The 23,244-nt window shown below is 37.4% G+C and overlaps 1 protein-coding gene across 11 annotated transcripts in view; it reads right to left on the reverse strand.

The window, feature by feature from the left end:
* PTPRM (protein tyrosine phosphatase receptor type M) overlaps positions 1-23,244 on the reverse strand; it is a 460,837-nt gene that overhangs the window by 36,147 nt on the left and 401,446 nt on the right. For all 11 annotated transcript variants that reach the window (XM_048289399.1, XM_048289394.1, XM_048289392.1 and 8 more), the window contains 2 exons: positions 18,223-18,299; positions 15,400-15,436 (listed from right to left, as the gene is read on the reverse strand). In XM_048289399.1, coding sequence (XP_048145356.1) covers positions 15,400-15,436; positions 18,223-18,299 — 114 coding nt within the window. The remainder of the gene's footprint in view (positions 1-15,399; positions 15,437-18,222; positions 18,300-23,244) is intronic.

Consider the following 23,244-nt stretch of genomic DNA (forward strand, 5'->3'; position numbering starts at 1 on the left):
TCTTCACTGTGAAATCAAGTATTTAGTAGAAAACAGTAGTAATATATTATTACTATATTGTCATGGCAGAGGGCTTGGACCAGATGGTATTTAAAGATCCTTTCCATCCCAAACCATTCTGTGACTTTGTGACTCTATGATACTATAAGCAAGCCAAAACCAATTCACTAGGCAGATAACATCACAGTTATGATGTAACTTACTTAAATCTGAAATTTAAGAGAAAGGATGGTAATAGACTAGAACCCTTGAATTTTTAAAAATTTGTATTTATTTACATTTAAAGAAGCTACACATTCTGCCTCTTATTTTATCTGTCTTTAAAAATGACGTATATATTATGAGTTTCATAGGTTTCGTTATGGTTTTGGTATCCTTACAGGTTTCCTTGAATTGCTTTCGTTGCTCATGTAACAGGAGAAAAACCATTTAAAACAACAGGAAGCTCTGACTGTTAGAACACGAGAAATGTCAGAAGGTCTTAAGAATAGAATTAACAGCAGAATCTAAAACTACAGTTTCTGAAATTACTAAATTCAAGCTGCAAAACTGAACACCTTCCTTTTCTTCTTTTAATTAACAGCACAGAACAGGTGATACTCTTGTGAGATTTCATTCTGAATTACAACAAAAGTTTAATCGCTCTCCATCATATGGAAATTTACACCAAGTATTTTACTTCTACCTGAGTGTCCTGGATATGTAATACAGTCATGGCCCAAGTGTAATTTTGAATGTCACAGTAATATAATTAGTATATATTATAGTGAAAGTTTAGCTTGTTTCTGTTTTAATATTCTAGGATTCAATGTTAATTCTTTGGCAATTAAAGTCATGACAGCACTGGAAAAGTTTTGTGCCAGCCTCTCCTACTGATAGAAGGATGCAGAGTATTCTACTCACTGTAGGAAAATACTATCTCTGTATAGCTTCTTCCTTCCTCTCAAATCTGAAACAAGTATATAGCTAAATTACTACTGCTGTTATCTTTCAAGGAGCTTAGCTAAAAGTAGGATGAGGGAAATGTGGTTTTCCACAGAGTAGTGTCCTGGAAGAAGTCTTCAAGTTCATGACACATTATTAACATTACGCTTGATCAAGGACAAAAAAGTAACAGCACTATTGCTTCAAGAATCCTGGTTTAATGGGGAAAATCTAGATGGCTCCACTGCATTGTCTCCATGGGACTGTGCGATGTTTCAAGAAATTTAATCTGAGTGTATTTTTGGTAATGCTGCAGGAGAGGTAAGAAAAGATCTTCTGTCTACACAGGTCTCAACCCCTTGCAAGAAGCCAGAATCCTTGAGGAACTGAGGTGCGATGTACCAAGTTTCTTTATGTATTAATTCAGTTTTCTTTCCCACAGATTCACTTGAGATAAAAGACAGTTGGGCCCTACACTGAAACAGTCATTTCTTTTTGACAGCTCTGGGAAAACCTGCAACAATTTAATCCTGATTTTTCTTTCCCTACAGACTACAATTTGTGTTGTGATTTAAAGATTTCTACATTTCAAATCCAGAAATCTCAAATTACAACTGGGAAGAGATCCTAAACACTACTATATGCCTGTAGATTTTGAATTTTTCATTCTCTATAAAGAAAAAAAGATAATAAATTATAAGAAAAATCTTTAGGGAAAGTAATGGCTTTTTGCAGGCTAGAGAAAGAGCTGACCTATGACAAGTCTTTCAAGCTTGATTCCAAGTGTACTTCTAGAAGAAATGTCCTATTCTGCAGTGCAGAGTATGCTCTTCTCAATCTTACTATCTAAATAAGACAATCATAATTAGAAATGCTTGACAGGATTTCCTACTCTCCTTTTATATTCTCACACGCTTTCTTGCTTTTCCACTCCAATTCTTACATGTAGCCTCCAAACCTCTTTCACCTTCAGGACACCAAAAGAAAAAACCCCACCCCAAAACCTACCTTAAAGTCACAGAAAGTAATTTTTCTATACCCCATTTTTCTTTTCTTCTTGGCATTTTAAAAAGTATTTTCTGGCATATGAATAAATTATTACTTGTCTCCAGCAAGAATTGAAAAGCATTAGAGGCTAGGTAGGGTTGTGGGATTTATTGTCCTGAAGAATAATGGAACAATTTGATTCCAGAGACTTGTGGTAGGGGGAAAAAGAGCCTATAATTGTTCTAAGCATCAATTTAACAGATGTGTGCACAATAGGCAGAAAGGTTATTCTCAGCAGTTGCCCCCTTGCAGGAGGAGAAGGTCTGAAGAGAAGGTACTCTGCGACCCGACAGAAAGCCTGCAGCGCACCCCATTAGCTCCACAATACAGTACTTGGTATCAGAGATCTCTGCTGTGAAAAAAAGAGATCAGCAACATACTGCAACCAGAAGATGAAAAGCAAAGGAAAATAAGAAAAAGAAATCAACCCTCCAAAGCCCTAGCTAATTAAATGTATTATTGAAAAACTCAACAGAAACGATTGGTTGTATATATTACAACCATTGGTTCTACTACCAGCAGTAGTTAGTTGCTGCTCTGGGAACAAAATCATATTAGGAAATGGAACATCACACAGCTTTTAAGAATGGTTTAGACTCCTTAAAGCTGATTTTGTAACCAGAGTTTTCTAGAGCCTCTATTTCTGCTTGCTATTGTGAGACCCACTTCTAACAACTGGTATTGCTACTGGGGTATGTGATCAATTTGAATGTGATGAACTAGCCCAGAATACAGGAAAACACATTCAGATGTAAGGAATAAAGCAAGCACACAAATAAACAAGTAAAGCCTGAATCCTGAAGCATACACAGCACTTACTCACACAGGACTTTTAAATCTATGGGTCATTTTTCAATTTCTAGAAAAGCAAGCAGCTTAGACAAGGAACAAATAGCTTCTAAAATATTTTTCTAGCATAGAATGTCAAATCCACAAGCTAACATTTGGTCCACCTGAGACCAAGCTCAGTAATAGATATTAAAGCTAGAAATGTGCAGAAAATGAACACATACCCTTAAGCTCCAAAGGTTCCCCAGGGACAGTGCATGGGCAGTGGGAGCCATAAATATGTGCTGATCGAGGCAGGGGACTGACAAGATGCAAGACTTATACCTGCAGCAGTTAAATTCCATCTTGAAAAGAGCGCAAAAGTACCCCTTACAGTGAGTAGACACAACCACACCACATGAGGAGGTGATTATAAAATGGTCCCTTCATCTACTGGTTACGGCAGTTTCTGGTAGCAATGATAACTGCCTCCACTTTTTACTGCTGCTTGCTGCTGTGACTGCCTACAGCTTGACTACTGAGAGACACTAAGCTAACATGCCTGCTCAGAAGGAGCTGCATTTTAGCCCTCATTCTTTTACTATGTATGTTCCCTTCAAAATGAACTTGAGATACAGTGAGTGTTTTCTTACTCAGAGATATGGCTGCATGGCAACAACAATCGCAACAAAAGCCCAAAAGCAATGATTCCCTTTGCAACTACAGTGTCAAAAACCCCCAAACCCAGTATGTAGCAGAAATGGTCTAAAATACACTCAAAAGCATAAAACCAGAGTGGAATAAAATATTTGGAGAGGAGACAACAAGCTAGTAGATTGAAATGTACAAGAACTCTTGTTTTCCTAATAAACCTCTTGGGATAGATGTAGCTGTTAGTAGGATAACTTATTTCACAGGAGGAAGCAAAATTTCAAACTTGCACTGCCAGTCCAGAGATCTGATAATCCATAAGCACATGTTATTTTCTCTTTTAACCATACTAGAATTTGGAGGTAAACCCCTTCAGAAAAAGGTACGTAATAAACTGCAGCTAATAGTCACTTTACACTATAAATATCTCTGACTGCAGGCAAGGGAACATCTCTCGTAACTGGAATACATTTTTTCCCTACTCAATAAGGGAATGTGCCCAAGATTTTACCAACAGGAATTTGCAGGTGCATCATTATGTGACCAAGTTTTCATGACTGTTCAGTTCTGTTAGTCTCCCAATTACCTCATGGGAAGCTCATTGCGGGTCAGCAGCTTTGCAAACCTGGACACCTCCTTAGGCGACCAGGTGTAGGCTAAGGAGTCTTAAGATTGCATTCTAGTTTTCCTGAAGTAACCTATCTTCATCTTTCTACCTAAAACAGTCAGCTTACTATAAAGAAAAGGTACAGATCCCAGTTGTGCTGACTTAGGCAACTCGCAAGATAAACTGCTGCTTCAGTATTTTTTTATAATTCCATGGCCACACAGCAGTACAGCTGTTGCTGAATCATCTTCACCTTCCCAAATTAGCTGGTTTCTGAGTGGAAGGTACTTTGAAGATCTGCTCAATTGCTGATAATCTGATTTGTCAGGAGCAGTCTTCACCATATGCTTGTTGAATAGTTATGGTAGCATGCACTGAACTTTCATTCATGCTTCCAGAAGTTCTTAAGGGTTTAATGCCTCCATGAAGTCCAGAACAAAACTCTGCTGTAAAAACTTCAAAAACTCAGGCAAAGATCATGCAGTCTTTTCTCTCTCAAAATAGGTTTAGACATTTGTTTTCTACTGTAACATATACACTTAAATTAACTGTAAAGGTTTATGCAAGAGCATTTTCATAGGCACAGTATGTGTGTTCCTATTATATGAAGAATTTTGGTATCTGAGATAGAGCTGTAGTCAAGGTATCAACTATACCATATGGGCCTAATGCTCACCACTAGCTATCAAACTGCATACAGATCAGTCTTTTGTGTTTTTAGGTCTCAAGAAAATAATGAGGTCACATAGCCTGGAAGTCTTCTAAATGCTTTAATAAAGTCCTCCCAAGTCTGTTCCAGGAACTACAACAGCACTGAGGGTAAAAGGTACCCCAGTGCCACTCACCTGTCCACTTTTACTGTAGTCTCCTCCAGGCCTATCACTGTAACAGTTAGCACACTAAAAAGCAACAGACATTTGTACTGGCAAAACTTGGCCACTAATGCTTCAGTGTTATTTATTAATTGCTAGTTTCTAGCTGTCATACACATTTTATGCACTAAAGAATCTCAATGAAATAAATAAAACCCCTGTAATGAGCTGAAAAAAGGTTTTTGCTTTTATCCCGTTATTTCATTTGAATTCATATTTAATTCCAATGTTGAGTGTGATGACATTTGAAAAGCACTTTCTAACTTCAGCCTCATAAGTATTAATTATTACATAATCTTCAGCAGGGCTATATTGTAATTATACAGCTATTCTGGATTTCCTGATAAAATCTTCCTGCAAACGTCTCTTGCCTTGGAAAAAATATAAATGAACAAAGTTGTGGATGACTTACCAACAAGGCTGGTTCCCTATAGATATATTAGACCAGCAAGGAAGCCTGAGGCTATGCTACTCTCATGTGAGGTATGGCAAAATACTCTGCCCCAGTCTTAGACCTTATTTTAACAATTCTTCCATTGTAGTAGATTCAGAGACGGCAAAGAGAGAAGCCACTTGCTTGCAGAGGCAGTAATGAACTCATAGGTAAGAAAAGGTATCATTTTGTAAGCAAAAATTCTGCTAGAACTTAATTGACAAGGAAATAAAATTGTTTGTTTTCTCCTAACACTAGTTTTAACCCAGGCTTCAGAACATACCATGCATATCAAATATATCTGAGTTGCAGCCAGTCTCCCATTTCTTCTTTTGGCCTTTTGCAATGATACCACCTTACAATGCCCCAAGAAAACAGTATGCAGCAACACTGTTCCACAGTAAGTCACCTCAGCTATACTCAAGTGAGTTAATCAGGATGGAGATACGAATTTAAAATGTGCTTTTCATTATTTCCTTACTTAGATGGATTGTCAATAAAAAACAGATCTGACTGAATCCTGTTAGCTTGACATTTCCGGAAAGCGCTGCTTATAAAGCAAGCTGAAATGCTTTATTGGGACAAATCCTGCCCAGTGCAGCTACTGGCAACACAGAGGCTTTCTACTGTATCCTTTTCTCTGGAAAAACACAGCTTTCTCTCATTACCAGCCAAGGGATAGCACAGTGAATAGTAATTGGCTGATTTTCAAGCACAAACTGAATCCTACCTGCATCAAGCTAGCCAGTCAGCCAGCCCTGCTGCCTGCACACTGCTGTATGTGAAAATTGGCTTTCACAAAATGAAATGTTCGAAGTGCTTTCAAGTCCCATTAGCTTTCAACAAGGCTTAGATTACTAAGTGACTGAGGAGCATGTGGAAATTTTATGTATAGCTCCCACGAGACTGACCAGTGCTTTGGCTGGCTTTCTATACCACCTACTCCTATATTTAAGGAGTCAGCACTAGACCTCTCACAGGAATAAGAAGAGGATAAGACTGACCTGTAAATTCTCCATCTATTTCCAAAAATAAAAAGAAAATAAAACCACTGCTATTTACAATGTACAGTAGTGGAGAGCCAGAGTCCCACTGTTTTATGAAAAAATGCAAGTGTTTCACAGATAGCTAAAATAAAAAGCCACTAACGCAGAACACCATTCGGAACTCCCGGTTTAATATAGCGATACTTAAAAATACATATCCTTTGAGCAGTGACAAAACTCCAGAGATTTTCTTCTTTAAAATTGCTCATTTCATAAAACTAGATAATTAGTTTGAAAATGCATATTTTCTAATTGTGTGTATATTCACATACACATCAATTGTAGGCTAGGGCTGGATCATTTCTCTTGCTGGCATTTCCTCTGATCCTATTCTGCAGCGATTCTGTGGCTAGTCAGATGGGGGAATGTGGTATTTATTCTCTGGAATATCATATGGCATTTTCTTTTCTTTATTGATACAGATTTAACTGGGCTGGAACAGTGCCCATCTCAATGCATTATTTTGTCTGCATTATGGTACCATGTAGAAATCCCAGTCCAGGACTGGAGCTCCACTGTAGCACAAGTGCATCACTTATTAAATGCCCATGAATACACAAAAGGTGTTCATGCCCCTCACAGTTACAAGAAGCCAAACACACCTTGAAAGACAAGAGAAGCAAGGTAGAGTTTGAATGAACTGAACAGTCTTGGTACAATATACAGCAACCACAACACGACTGCTTCTACATTCCTGAAAAATCTTACATGTTCCTGTTCCATGTTAGTATTTCCACCATGTTCAGAAACAAGTCATTGCTCCACTTATTTTAAAGTCTGAGACCACACTTTATTTGTGCACTCTTGACAGGTGCTATTTAAGACATTTTTATAATACTACAGCTAATGCTGTCAGCTAAGTTTCCATCTAATAAAGTGTTACACACTTATTGATTGACATTTCTCCACGGCTAGATTTCCAATACAAGCTCAGTTTGTTCTATTTGAATGAAAAAAAATGAAAATGTCATATGGTTTCCCAAAGAATAAATAGCACATTTCCACAACACCTTTTGACTACTCACAGAAGTACTGCTGACTGGTAACAGAGGAACTGGCAGCATCAGAAATTGTCCAGATTTAAACAGTTAGCCTGAGATGAGACAAAGCTGAATGCAATAAAAGCTGTGTACATATGTGTACATAGTACTACTGTCCTAATGCTCATATGTACCCTTATGCCACTCAAGAAAGCTGCTTTTTCTGACCTTAACTGCAGGAAAAAACAACAAAAAAAACCAAACCCACCCCATCAAAACAGTGTAGTTGTAGTTTATAGTCATTCATCCAGTATAACAGAGTAACTCTTTCTTTCATAAAATTTGCTTGCCCCACAGCAGAGATGTTAAATGGTCTGTTCCTCTCATTAACATTTTCTCAGACTGGGTAAATCCAATATCTTTCAAATTCTGAATAACATGTAACAGTCCTGGGGCTTAAAAATTCCCTAGTGAGAGTTATGTGGGATACCTGAATAATGCCAGAGCCTTGAATCTTTACCTTGCAGCTTTTAAGACAGCACTGCTGGACAGTGGCTTGCAGGGAGTGTGCTTCAGTTTTTTCTTCTATGAAACAGAAAAGCTTTAAATAATGCAATTGTAACTAGGGGCCTTGATGTATTTTCTGGTGGAGTGTACTGGCTACAGAGAAGTAGGTCTCACTCACACAGGGACCTTCTTTCTCTCTATGTACTACAGACATTTTGATTGTTTAATTACAGTCAAGCATCTTGAAAGAATGATAGGTGACTCATTTGGGAACCTGAGATACAGGTATAAACACATTCAGATGGAACAGCAACGAGGTATTGGCTCTCTGCCTGAGGTCACAGCTCTGACTGAAGGCTTATTCCAGGAGGCTTGAGACCATGGTTCAAACCGAACTGTCTTTGTGAAAGCAGTCCAACAGTAAGTTTCAGTTGCTGAATCAGTGTTTTCCACTAAGAAAGCTGCTTTTGTTTCTATTTTGTGCATTCTTCTCAATAAGTGTGATTTGCATCATGGAAATATGAATACCTATTAATCACTCATTCTAAATAGCTCATCTGAGCTTGGAAAGACTAACACATACAGATTTTTTTTTTTTGTAAAAAACATGCTGCATCTAACATTTCCAAAACAAAAATCTTAAGTAATTGACTTGTTGGACTGGGTTCTTCATATCAACTTGTAATGCAGAATCAATTTTGATGATGGATGAGAAGTTTAAGATCATTTTATCCCCTTCAGTAGAAGGTTCCTTAGGGAATGGACAAAAGAACCTAATTAGTTTTTTGCATTTCTACTTTCTATTTCCATGTTGAGTCAATCATAAGCATCAGGATGTAATAAAATCATCACTATTCTCTAGCTCAAAAATATGAGTTCATTTTGGCTACTTGTTTCTTTTATTTTTCCCCAAGGACCTTATTGTGAAGGAATGTTGCCCATGCATGTGAGTAAGATATTCAGATGCTGTATTTTTTAAAGTCGTACTGGGAGTTTAAGTGCATTAGCATGAACACTTTACCTAGATGAACAAACAAGATAATTTAGTCTACATTAAAGCATAAGTAAAAATGATAGAAAAAACCTCTGTCATAATTTATTGTCCTGGTAAGTATCTCATGAGTGAGATGTATCACTCACAATGTATATTTATATTTAAGGATAGAGAACACTGGTACATTTATTCCTTCCTCACAGAAATAGTCAGTATCAAACAACTATTAGTCAGATCAAGATATGTACAAAAGTAATAGAAATAAATGTGTATTGGATATTTTTCCTTTTAATGTCAAGGTAATTATGGTTAAAAATCAAATCTGCATCACAAAAAATTCAGCACTATTATTCGTTGTTATTTTTGGGGACCACCTGGTTATTTTCACCACTTCAAGTAGGAAAGGGCAATGTAAACATTTTAATTCTGTTTTTTCATTATATTTTATGGGAGACTGCAGTATTTGATATACACTGTAAACCAGGAATACCATTCTAACCTGCCATGTATTTGTGCTTAATACAGACACAATACATGAGCATGCTTGCAGCAGAATGAGATTTAGCAGAAGCAGAGGGAATCTCCACAGTCTACATCTGAACATGCAACTGCATGGAAGGATACAGACGGACAGGGAAAGAAATTAATCCAATAAGCCTGTATCTTTTCTTGTTTTCAAAGGTAGTGCTTCAAAATCACCTGGACTGTCATGTGCACTGGTGGCCATATCCATATAGAGATTTCAGTTGCCACCAAAGGATATGTAAGAGAGAAAAGATGACAGATTTCAAAGATTTGGATATGGTCACAAGACAAAAAAAACCCCCCAAACTCAACAACAACAACAAAACCAAAAAACAAACAAACAAAAGCCCCCAACTCCCTCCAAAAAACCCACCAAAACCCCCCCCAAAACCCCCAAACACCAAAAAACCTAAAAAGCCCTGCCTTACTTTTTTCTTGATACATTTGTTTCTGAAATACATTCTATTTTGTAAATTTGCTACACTCCTTTTTTTCCCTAGCAGATGAGAAGACCCAAAAGCCTTCTTCTTCCAAATGGCTGAAGACCATCTGGTAAATACACTTCACAGAAAAAAGATGCTTTGCCTATGCGATTTTTCTGACAAACTGTATTTCTCTGCCTCTTTTCTGCTTTAGCATTAGGCTTCACTGATTAACAGGTGTGTTAACAGAACTCTGTCAAGAGTGCTAGGTACCTTCCCTATCAAGCCCAATTTATGGCTGATTCTTTGTCGAACATGGAAAACTTCTCATCACGCATCAGCTTTTCATAATTTGCCTTCCCCTAAAATACAGACATGCAGGTCAATTTGTAAGGCTGATGCTGTATACATCTTCCTCAAACAAAAAATGGATTCTAGTGCATAATATAGCAATTAGGAGTCTAAGCAACACTAATAGATGGTCATCCTTATAATGTTCTTTACTGAAAGTGTTTGTTTCACAAGGACAGCATGTTCAGCTTCTGAATTTAAGAAAAAGGATAACTTCCTTGTTTGCAGAATATATTTTATAGCCACATTTTTTAAAGAGGACCAATATATTACTTTTCACACAATCTTCTATTTTCTACATTACAACTTTGAAACATTGCCATTTGCTTGATTTGCCTCTAATTATTTACTGCAGACTCTCATTTCTCTTACTTCTTTATTCTGATATGCCGAGATCTGTTGTAACTTTTCTAGTCTGATTTTCACAACAGACAAATCAAACCAGTATCTTGTGTTTGAGACAAAGATCTATATATGCTCTGAAGTCCTTTATGTCTGATTTACTGCAGCTCAGTCTGTGTGGGGGAGATGATAGGAAGAACTGCTTTTTCTTGCTCTGTGGCTTTGACAATGCACTCCAGAAAAATCATCGTTTTCTCAAACTTGTTTCACAAGCCACATTGACAAGCAAGTGCAAGAACAGCCTGCATGGGATTTAGGAATTTATACTGGCAAATAAATATTAAATAAATATTTATATAGTATCTAGAGCTTGTTTGTACTTTCAGAGAATTTCCAAAGGTATATGAAAGGCGGGCATCTATTCCATGCAAAATGTAGTCACACGCGAAGAATGCAAGTGCCTTCACCTAGCAACGAACCTATCAGCGGCTTTCTAACACCGCTCCTGTTTCACTCGGTCTATACACAAAGATTCAGGGAAACGACACACTGCAACAAAGCCTAAGTCAACTTTGTACCTATTAGAAAACTATGCTAGCTCTGCACTTACAGCCTTCCACCTGAATGGGGTGTCTCATTCCCTGCACAAACAAAACTACCACACAGCTGACTGCAAGAAAGACGGGAAAATACAGAAATCATGAAAATAGTGAAAGATAGCTGTTCTGACAGTTATCACTAAAACCTCCTATTACAAATGAAGAGGCAGATAGAAACTCTGGTATTCTCATGTACCATAAAGTGGCAACTTCTAAAAGTTTTGACTTTGATGGTTACCAGCTTTTAGTACACCCAGTTTCTTTTTGTCCTCAACACTAGTGAAAGTACCAACTTTTAACAGATACTCAAATGTAATTGTTATCATGAGTCTTTGGTGGGTAACGGTAGCAAGAGAGCTAAGGTGAATTTACCATTCACAATATAACCTGGAGATGTCACTTTCATATGTAAAGGGTCTAACTTCTGTACATGTTTGGGTCGGGGCAAAAAGTAACTTCTTTGGCATTTGTCATCACTATGGCAAACAGGTGAACGGGGTTCTAGAAAGCCTCACGTTTTCAAAGGGGGGCTTAGAATGGGCTCATCTCTCTGTCTGAAGACAGATGGCTTCAACCACCTTTTTAATGTTTTGAAGATTAAGAAGTAAAGAACAGCATCAAACACAGTTGAATCTTCCAGATTAATACAGGTACATAGAATTCAATCACTTTGTATACCTATCAGGAAAACAGAATGGCTGTTTTCAGTCCCACATCCTGCAAAAATGACAGCATCTATAAAACTGAAAAATTGTGGACAACTATTTTGCCTTGCTGTTATTCAATTCTCCCTGAAGTAATTTCAAACGTTACTATTCATCTGGAGGCTAAAACCATAGAAGGAAGAGTTTCTTTGTAAAGAGAAGTGTGGAACTTCCAGACTGCTGTAGTCGTGACAACTTTTTGCGACACAAAACCAAAAAAAACATGCCAAGGAAGTTAAGGTTATTGTTATTCAATGCACTATTTCTGCTTCAGATGTCTAAAAGGGAAGTTTCAGTTTGAAAGAGAATGTGTTTTTGTTTCTGAAAACCCTTATTAAAATGTTCACACAGCACATACAGTTGTGTGTGGAAGAAAGACAAGTATTTTGCAGAAAAGAGAAGGAATATGAAAGGGCTTATTAGAGTGGCAAGTTTATGCTGTTGGTAGTGAAGACTGTAAACATTTTTTTGGTAAATATTTATTTTCAAAAGTTTCTAACTTATTCCTAAAAAACTCCTCCTGACTGAAACTTGACTTGATGTCTGTCTCCATAATAAGCAATACAGAAAGCAATTTAGCATCTGCTTTACAACAGAGGAAAAAGAAGAGGTTGAAAAGCTACACTGCTCCATTGTATCTAAAATTGTTTTATTTTCAAGGGTAACTTTTTATAGTCATTAAGATATGCTCTGAAGTGCTTCCACAAAACATCTTAGATCCGGCTCCTCTGCATGCTGCAGCAAGCAGAGTGTGGGGAGTATTGAAAAGTCTGAGATGCACAAAAGAATGTACTTCATATATGAAGACATGAAGCTTGCATGTGAGTATCTGCTGTTTCACATGACTGACCTTGAAAACCAGCCCTGGTGGAAATGGCCATGAGTGATGCTGCAGAACTGTGTTAACATTTGTCACTCATCATTTACAGTTGCTGGTACTGTGGAGGAGGAAGCATCCAAAGCCCTTGATAGAGACTAAAAGAAGCTACAACATAGCTCAGTAAACTACCTGAGCTTCAGGAGACAAAGAACAAATACATACAAACCCAATTATTTTTTCCTGCTCAGTAATCAAGGTGCAACTTGCTAGATCAGAAGTCATACACTAATCAGAACATCCAGCAGTATCTGTGAGAATAAGCACTGTACAGATCTTCAACCTAATGCTCTCATGGAAAGGCCTGGTTAAAATTCATTGATTACCTAACTCCTGCGAAAAAAATAACCCTTACCTGCCAGTAAATTCAACAGATCATACAGGAGCTTGATATTCTCCTATAAAAAGAAGAATTATATCCATGGGAACAAGGGATATATAAAGCAAAATAATGAGTTTTTAAATTGCACCAGCCTGCTGGTTCTGCATGACCCAATATGCTGGCTTTTGACGAGGGATTCTTTTTAATCATGGTGACTCAGGTGCGGATGCCATCTGTTGATGCCAATTACAGCAGATCACCAAAAGTCTTTATTAGCTGTAAATTCAGTCTGCCACTCACATTATACTTATCACATAAAGGAAAATTGATATTAATTTTGTAATTGAAATTGCACACTCTGAATGTATTACTCTTAAAAGCTGAAGCAAAATAATTTTTGATTTTTAGTTGAGAAAGCCTCCATTAAGAAATTCTTTTAAAAAATGTTTCCTCCCCTAATTCAAGGTAGCAGCAGGCTGCTATGAATGCCAAGGTGGAAAGCTACTAGTCTGCATGTCAGACTCTGGTTAGTATGAAAGACAGTAACACTTCAATAAACAGGTGATTAGGCAACTCCCAGCTCTGTTAAAAGCAGATTGGTAGTCTATTACAAACTGATTAAATTTGCCACTTCTTCACTTCAAACAATTATATTTGCTCATTAACACTTGATATGTTGAATGCAGCTTAAGAACATAGGAAAATTAAATATCAATCATTCTAACTCCTTGGAGATTTAAAACTGACTCACATAATGATACTTTCCGTCAAAGAACAATAGGCATGTGCACCTGTGAAAGCTGCTGTGGAGGAGAAAAGGGAGAATGGGAAAAGTTATTTAAAGACTGATGAAAAGTAGGTATCAAGGGAATTAAAAATTCAGCTTAACTGTTGTGCTGCATGATGTATTCATACATAGCTGATGAAAGTGTGTTCTAAAACATTGCATGGACATTGCGGGCTGCACTGCAAGTTGTGGCACGTGATGGGCTTACTAAAAAAGGCAGACATAGAATAGAATCATAGAATATCCTGGCATCCACAAGGATCATTGAGTCCAGCTCCTGGCCCCGCACACAGCAGCCCGAGAATCACACCACGCGCCTGAGAGCGTTGCTCAAATGCTCCTTCAACGTGATGGGTGGGCAGCAGAAGTGGAAGAGGAAGCACATTTAAATGGCTCATATTCTAAGATCACAAATTCTGGAAGTGTAAAACTCTGGTCTAAAAGTGTAATATTGACACTAGTGAAGTGGTTCTAGAAATAACATCTGTGTCCTGCCCCACTGTCATCTGACATGAAGCAGCACCACATTTGAGACTGTGGAAAGCTAAGGTACAGCAAGGCATAGATATGAAACCTCCCACTGGTGGAAGTGGGGACTGGAGGCAGCAGACTGGGATATTTAAGAAACAAGTTAAATCACAGCAAGACCCCTTATTTGACATGGCCAACATTTTATCTGCTTTGTTAAAAAAATCCTTAAAAAGTATGGGACCTCTAAATCCAACACATGTTAAGATTATTTGGAGCATATTATACTCAGTACTCCAGCTGGGTCCCTTAAAAGGTTGAAATAACATCTGTGGGTGGAGCTCAGCTTTTTCAGATCCACGGGCAAATGCAAGAAGCTCTGTCACAGACTACCTATTACAAAAAAGATTCCCTCCAAGCAGTGGAGGAGCAATCGAATTTTCACACACATGCTATCCAAGCACAGGCAGGAGATTGGCATATTGTTCAATATTGTGACTAAGTAGTCACAGAAGACTCATTCTTCCCATTTGTTCCAGCTCTGAACTTGACCAAAAAAATAAATAAGGATTGCATCAGAATGCGCAAATTATGTCTTTAAAGACAAGTACAAATTGAAAATTAATTTGCATGTTGATAAAAGAATAGACTCTTTTTCTTGAGCAAGCTTTTAAATGACGGCCTGTAAAACTGTCTCTGTAGAACCCTGTGATGAATCCTCCTGCCAGTGTTTAAACATCTTTTGGTCCTCTACCAGAAGCTGCTAGCTGAAGAGTTTTGTATATTAAGGACCTGGAGCCTAGTTATCATTGAACAGTTAAGAGAACACACATTTTCATGACACTGTTGTCTCTCTGAACAGTTACCAAATATTTCTACCATGACTCATTTCTTTTTTCATGAGTAACATAATGCTGAGTAACTTCTTTGAAAAAGGATGCATTCTGCTTTTTTACTCAAAACCTATTTTAACACAAAGGTGAAGGACTGCTTACTTGAAATACCTGAAAATTTGATATTAATTCCGTTTCCTCATTTCTACCTAAGTGATTGACTGGACTCTACCTTGGATATTGACTGTGGCAAAAATGCATGTTAGAGAGAATAAACTGCAATTCAAGTACCAAAACCTCTTAGCCTCACATAACCACAAGGAAAAGGTGATAAACTTACCTTGTGTGGCAATGTAATGATTTGGTCTATGATAACCCTAGAATAAATTGAAAAGAAAAAAAAAAATCAGCAGTATGCACCTTGGCTATGTTCCTATGAGTGAAACTTCATTTAGGATAGTATTCCGTAAATGTCACAACAGTACAAATAATGTATTAGATGCAAAAGTTCTTTCCATTTGGAGAAGGGCAAGTGAGAAAGGAAACAAAAGCAAATGTGTTTTCTGCAGAATACTTAAGTTGCAGCCTTGTACATTAGGGGCCAGAGGTAATATGTTCTTTCAGTCCCTTGTTGGCTCTGCTGAAAATGAACAGCATGAAATCTTCCCTAGCCCTTACAGTTAATGGCATTAGGTGCTCATGGAGTCTGAGATACACCTTCACCTATTGCTATTGACTGCAAAGCCTACCCCTTTTTTAACAGTTAAACAATGTCAGATTTGCATTCAGCCTGAGGAAGGCAGGAGGGCATGGTGTTCACTTTGCCCATGGTGATTTATTTATGTTTTATTTCTCAACAGTAAAAAGGAGGATAAGTTCTTTGATTAAATCATTTGGTATGAACATACCTTTTCAGGACGAACATAATACAACTCTGATGACAAGAGCAACTTAATCACAAGTTGGCCAAGCAATAAAAGACCAACACTCTAAGCATTCTTTGCAACATGGAACAGGTTGCTAAAATGTAATGATAGCATTTGTATAGTATTTGAATTTCTGATGTGATGGGAGTGTCACCAAATGTTTAGAGCATGTACAAGTATGCTGATCAGTTCAGTTGTAGGAGTGTTAATATTTGAATAGTGGTTATGATGCATTGTCAGTCATCAGCAGGAAGAACTTAAGGCTGTAGCATGCATGCCACTGCAATTTCTTTGTGAAAGAGCAAGGGGAAATGTAGTGATACAAGGTGGGAAAGAATCAAAACAACTGAAGATACTTTGAATATTACAGAAAGAATAACATGAATTAAAGAACTGATTTCTTTACATGACATTGAAGCAAAATTTGGAAGTCTATGAACTGAGAAGTTCAGAGAGCTACAGAGTGGGTTTTTTTCCTGCTATGTGTTACCTAATTCTTAGTGCCTGGGATCAAACACTTCCATTTCCCAGTGAAAAAAAAAAAGCATGGGAAAAAATACATCATAACCATTGTGCCTATGATGGTGCCATTCCCTTATTAACATGTTATACTGACAGCACGACAACTCTAGTAATAACTGCATGCAGGAGCAAAATTAAAGCTGCTTCTGTAGTAGAAAAAGCAGCGCTTCCAATGGAAACCTGACTAGCAAGATTATAAACACTCATGCTGTGTTTTGTGGCAGAGTTGTCTTTGGAGGATGCCTGCAGTCCTCCAAGCTCTGCAATGAAGCCATCTGCTGAGGATGAGGGAAAGACTTTTCTGGTTCTCAGGCATTGCTTCTTCTAGGGCCACATTCTCTCCATCCTTTTGTACTCCATAAGCAAAAAAACCTGTTTTCTATACAGCTATCTATCAGCATTTTATATGAGACTGTATGATCCAAATCTTTAGCTCTCACATACTAAAATATTTTAGTGTAAGATTCAAATCTGACACAAGAACATACCACTAACCTAAAATGAGAACAATCCTGAATGTTGGAGGAAATGTGAAAGTGAATTCAAATCTAAGTCCCCAGTGTGAACTCTCTTTCCTTCCATGACAGATTACTCCCTTCAGAGATTAGTGTGGCGTCTAACTAAATGTATTTCCATATGTGCCTTCACTGCTCGGTGGCTGTGCTATACTTTCGACAGCAAGGGACTGAGCAGAAATCTGAGCTTAGTTTAATGATTCTGGAATGTGCTTATAAACATCAGTAATGGGAGGTATCTTCAGAAAGTTCCCTCAGACTTTGGATTGTTACAACTGAAGTACCTACTTTTCTTCTATAGCTCTAGCTCTTCCACATTCTGAGAAAAAACATCCATTACATTCGTGTTTCATACTAGAAATTAAATTTGAACTGCAAACTGTGACATCATTTTTCGAAGATGTAACTGCTGAACAAGAAATCTTTAGGAGGCACAGTTTCCTATGAAGCAACACTTGTTTTACTTAGCCTAACATCTAGCACTCCATGTAAACAGTAAAATTACTAACTTTGCTATCCATAGACTTCTGGCTTTAGATAAATAATATTGGCTTTTTAAAGATTTCCAATTCTACTTTTGAGCTCATTCTTTCAACCAAAAACACCTTGTCTCTTAAAGAATTTATTCTAATGTAAAACATTAAGTTAACATGATGCAGAATGAACAAAGAAGCCACTTTCAATAATTAAAAAGCCTACATATTTAATGAAATGTCTTGCTTGCATTAGAATTACTGGTTAACAGCTGCAGAATATACTTTGAAGGCGACTTAAAAGTGCAGAGATGACAAGAGACTGCAAATCTCTGCATTAGGCATTACAGAGTTTTGTCACATTAATATGCAAACAGCTTTCTTTTAAATGTGGAATGATGCCAAGCTGTTGACAGAAAGTGAAAATAACATTTTGCTAGCCCATATAAGCACCAGCAGGAAAAGTAGCCATACAGTGTTCCTGGCAAGGTTTCGGTCTAGTGGCAGTTGGAGGAAACGACTCATTTAATTCACTGATTAACAAAACCTTTGAGGCTTTTTTCTTCCTTTAGTGCACACCTAGCTTCCAAAGATAGCACTCTCCAGTGCTAAAAAATGTTAGCAGCTGATATTAGCTATTACAAATTATGAATAATGTGAGACTAGTAGGAGTTCCCTCTTTGACTGAACACAACAGTGAGCTTGTTGACTACATCAGGATACGCACATCAATATAATTCCCATTGATGTAATCGGAACTTGTTTCTCCTTCAATAGGCTGCAGTCTCACTCGAGAATGATCATCTGCAGTGGGAACAATGGAGAGGAAAAAAAAGTAATTAAAGACATATTGAGGAACAAAGGCTTAATCAAAATATTCCTTTAAAGTCAAACTAAAACCTTAGCAGTTGCAAGTTCATGCTCATTTTGTTGGTTATGAAAACTGTATCTACATTTAATTCTCATTTCAATCATTCACAGGCTTTCCAAATCCCATCTGATTTTCAGTATGAATTTCTTAAATCTTCTAATGTGAAACCCATTACAATTATGATTTTTGCCTTGATCCCCCCCGCTTTTGTCAATAAAATAACATTAAGTTGTCAAAAGTTTAATAATTTTGAAATGCTTCTGCCAGTACTCAAAAGAAGCTGAAGTCATTCAAGACACACTGCCACCTCAGAGTTTTTGAAGGAAACTCATTATGTATTCAGTAAGAGAGAAAGCAAAACAAAGTAATGGCAAAACCCAAGCAGCCAGACAATGGCTTCGTCACTGAACTTTGCTCCACTGTGGTCATCTGCATCTGTCCAGGACTGTGAAAACATTTCCAACTTAATTTTCTAAATTCCAATCCGAAACAGTATGGCATGAATTCATCTCATGTCAGCTGCCTCATAATCTCTATGAATAGCAACACTGCTAGAGGCTAGTTCCCACTCTGCAGAAGAATATCTGTAGGCTGGCAGGGCTCCTTCTTCTCGGAGACTTCGTAAGCTCCCCTCGACTCTCTTAGTTCAAAAGCAACCAAACATAAAGGCTTTTGCAGAATGCTGCACAAGATGTTGATAAAACAATTTGAGGGTAGGATCTCAAGGGTGGAGAGCTGGTAAGCAGCCACTTTACTGCTGCTTTGTTTATGAGGTACTCTTGCTAATTAGATACCTGTGTATTATTGTTTTGCTGCCTGATTTCTGAGCTAATATAATTTGCAGCTGACTGACAGACCTTCATGATGGTCATTATTTTTTTGTTAATGTAAATAATCATTAAAACACCTGAAACTTCCCACACGTGTTCTGAACAGCTATTTCTGAAGCTTTAAAATTCCTAAAAGATAATGAATAAATGAAAGAATATGAAGTGGCTTAAAAACCCAACTTCATTGTAAGTAGCAAAATATCATCCCACATTATGGTAGAGGAAGAAGAGGGCAAGTGCTTCTTAAAATAGCATTGTTTTAGAATTGCAAGTCAAGAGACAAATTGATCAAGGTAAATTCTTTACCTCGTCCTCTTTTATGCTCCAAGTCTTGAGAACTAGAGATCTCAGAGCCTGGGATTCCCTTGGGAGAGAGAAAGGGCATGCTACAACCCCAAACACTGTAAATCAGAATGAATTAAAATTCCATCTCCAGGTTCCACACAGGTCTTACATTGCTATTTTCTTGGGATTATTTCACTCAACAGTCTTCAAGAATGAGCTTTTCAAACATGCTGGAATATTGGAATCAGTTATGTTAATCAGGTTAGCTTTTTCAGCCTCTGTATTCTTTCCCAAGAATTAAAATTTATAGAGCTGTGACCTTCCATTACATAACCCCTGCTTGTCTGACTCTACCAAGCTATGCTTATCCAAGTGCTTTGCTATTCTATGCTTAATTAAGCTATTTATCAGTTTCTTCAGAACAGAGATTCGGCTCACAGGACCTTAATCCTAAAAATCCATCTTACTTAAGAAAGATACCACGGAACTTTCTAAGCTCCAGCCATGGCTGCTGCTTTTACAGTTTTGGGACCTGATCCAACTTCTTCTAAAGTCAGCAGACTCAGAAGTCAAGCTTGTTTGGACTCACGTATATCTTCATCCATATTTTCATGATTTCCCACATCGTTGCCTTACAGGCGTTCTCACCAGCACAACTCAGTCTAGTAAAGATCTACACTTTTGTACTCCTTGAATTACACAGGGCAGGGCTCAGTTGTCTAAGCATAAAACATCTCATGGCACTTTATGTAGCCACCAGGATATACTGCCTAGCTTTCAGCTGCCACTATGGAATAACACGTCTCTCATGTGCCGCATTCGTTGGTCTTGCACAGATGTCCCGGGTCACCTGAAATGGCACCACATGTCTATATTTAGGTAACTGAAACCCCTATTTGATCACTGGCATAGAAATGAGTTCCATATTGGGCAAAACAACCTTAGATTTCCCTCTTAGATACATCTTAAAAACGTAACTTCCTGTTACTTGTTTTTGACTGACTTATACAATTGAGTAATATGCAGTGGTATCTTTTCTTTGTTACTTTCCTTGCAATAACTCTTGCTTTGGATTAAGCAAAATAAAGAAGTTACTTCATACCTATATCTTCATATCATCTCTTTGCCTTTTTTCTTCTCATGTGAATCTTTTTTAGTACTGCATTCTCAGCTAAGTTTCTGGGAATTCTGGAGGTAATGGTCTGTCCAATACCCATTCATTTGCAGTGGAACTGGAGTGACCCCCTTTTTTTATTGGTTTGAGAATTCGAGTTAACTCCTTACTGCATGGCAACACTTGTTAAATTGCAAAAAAATCCTCATGTCAACACAAAGAAGTGTCACTGTGTCTAGGCTATGCTTATGTCAAGCAGATTTAAAACTAAGAGGCACACAAGCCATATTCTTCAACATGTGTGTTGATTTTTAAATAGCCTCTAGGTTAACTGTCCAGATTTTTAAGGTATTTTTTTCCTTTATACTTCAGCTGCTCTTGACAATTTGTGTAGCTTTTAAATACTCCCTTTTTCCATCTCATTGTTACTTTGATACCCTTACATTAGGAGATCTAATGTAACTTTCCACTGATCACTTAAGCTTTCAAAATTAGTTATCTTAGAATAAATTTGTCTTTGTAGAATACGGTAATAGATAATGAATATAAGCATTTTATTCTCTCTTGCCTCATGTTACCTACAACATATATATGCCAGCCTGCAGACTGATCTCTAACAAGCCCCTTGAGCACCTGGTCTATTAGCATGCCTAGGCAATGACTCCTTCTTGGGATGTGCCTTCCCGATTCTCTGCAAATCAAGTCTTTTGTAAATGTCTCACCTGAAATCTTTAGCTGCTTTAAAAAGCTGTGATCAATACTCTCTTCTGATTTAGTCAATACTGAGTTAGGTAAAAATAAAGACAGAACCCCTTCCATTCCCAAATCACCTCAAGATCTCTCCTGAGGAAAAAAACGAATAAATTTTACCAAAATCCATGCATAACCCCACACAATTATGGCAGAAACATAATTTTTCTTAGGTGAAGAAAGATTAATTTAGCAGATTCATGCTGGGTTTAGTTCCTAATGAGAAAACCCACAGGTTTTTTTGTTCAGTAGAGGAGGAGCATGTTTCCTGTGGTGACTGGATTGTGACCATGATTCAACTTTTTGTAGCCACTGTCATACAGTGGGTAGGGCATGCTTGTAGCCAATTAAATGCACATCACTTGGGTAACAAAAAGCATATTACAATTTTGACAAGCTCTTGCAATGCTGGCCGCTTAGTGCTATTGTTTTAGTTCCCTCTGAGAACAATAATGACTACAAGCAATAATCTAACGGTAGTATCTTGGGAAAAATTTAAATGAAGAGGGTAAATGGAGAGAAAAAAAATATGCTTTGCAGAAAAAATATATATTTCATTATAATCATGTACCCATCGTCAGCGGCATCTGAACCACTGGATTTTTAAGAGTTTGAACATAGCATAAAAGGGGAATTTATTAAAATGCTTTTAAGCGAAAGCATATACTTTACACAGTTATCTGGGACAAATTTTAGAAAGTAGAGCATTCAAATTGTATTCTCAGACTCTGAGAAATGCAATCATTTATCCAGAAGAAAAATACATAAAAAAATTAAAAAGTTAACTACGCATTTGCATACACGTATTTAACAACAACAAACAACAAATTGAGCTACAAACTGTGGGCAGTTTCAGCTTTTCTTTTAAGAGACTGCCTTTAATTCTAGTAGATCTTAATTTTAACTTGTGTTATCTTTGTTTTCACAGACACATAGACAGGAAGTGTTATTGATAAAAACTCCATCCAACTCCCTCCTTCTGCTAAATACTGAGGACATTTCAAGTAAATTGAGATCTAAATGTCCTGAGTTACATTTGGCCTCTTAGAAAGCCTCTAGTATCACTTGTAATTGTCATTGATTTGTGTATCTAATATCTTTTATGTGTTCTCCCTTGGCTATTCATCACTTGATTACCTCAGACATAAAGCACTTGCAGTTTTCTGGTTTTCTTCAACCAAAGGATGTCAAAGTGTAAGACAATGTCTAACATGACATTAAAGAGGGGAGTGACACACTAAACCTGACTACAAGAGAAGATCTATGGTAATAGGCTTGGGCTGGAAACAAAATTTCACAAAGCAAGGATAAGCATTAAACTGCTTTGTATTTCTTATTTTTGCCTTCAATATTTTTACTTAAAAGATTAGCTGTTACTCATGTAATGTATTGCTATATCCTCATAAAAAACCAAGTGTGTTACACATTAAATATTGCTTGGACGGAAACAAGCAAAACCACATCTAGCTAACTTACCTGCTTTTGTATATGCACCAGCCCATCATGATAATCCCATTTCTCTAGAACATTTAATTTCCTTTTCGAGTATATAGCACAGTGTACATCCAAAATACATAGCAATACTATCATGGCCACTCAAAACTATGTTGCAGATCATCTCTTGCTTAATTTGCCTCTGCCTCCACGTGTATTTCCTGTGGGTTCTCATTCTGCAGCAAGCTACAGAGCTGTTTTCTGTTTGCAGTCAGTCTCAGCCCATCTGGGCCTATTCACATCACCTACTGTAGATCACTAAGTTGGGAGCTGTTCTCTCTACACTCTTTACACATGCACTGCAGAGAGGACTTCCTGAGGTGGTGATTCAGAAGCATTCAGATGGGCTCTATTTTGAACCATTTCTCCACAAGACCTGTTCTTCTCTCTGTCAAGTCCACATGG

Source organism: Corvus hawaiiensis, chromosome 30 (genome assembly GCF_020740725.1).
Source record: "Corvus hawaiiensis isolate bCorHaw1 chromosome 30, bCorHaw1.pri.cur, whole genome shotgun sequence".
NCBI classification, from domain to species: domain Eukaryota; kingdom Metazoa; phylum Chordata; class Aves; order Passeriformes; family Corvidae; genus Corvus; species Corvus hawaiiensis.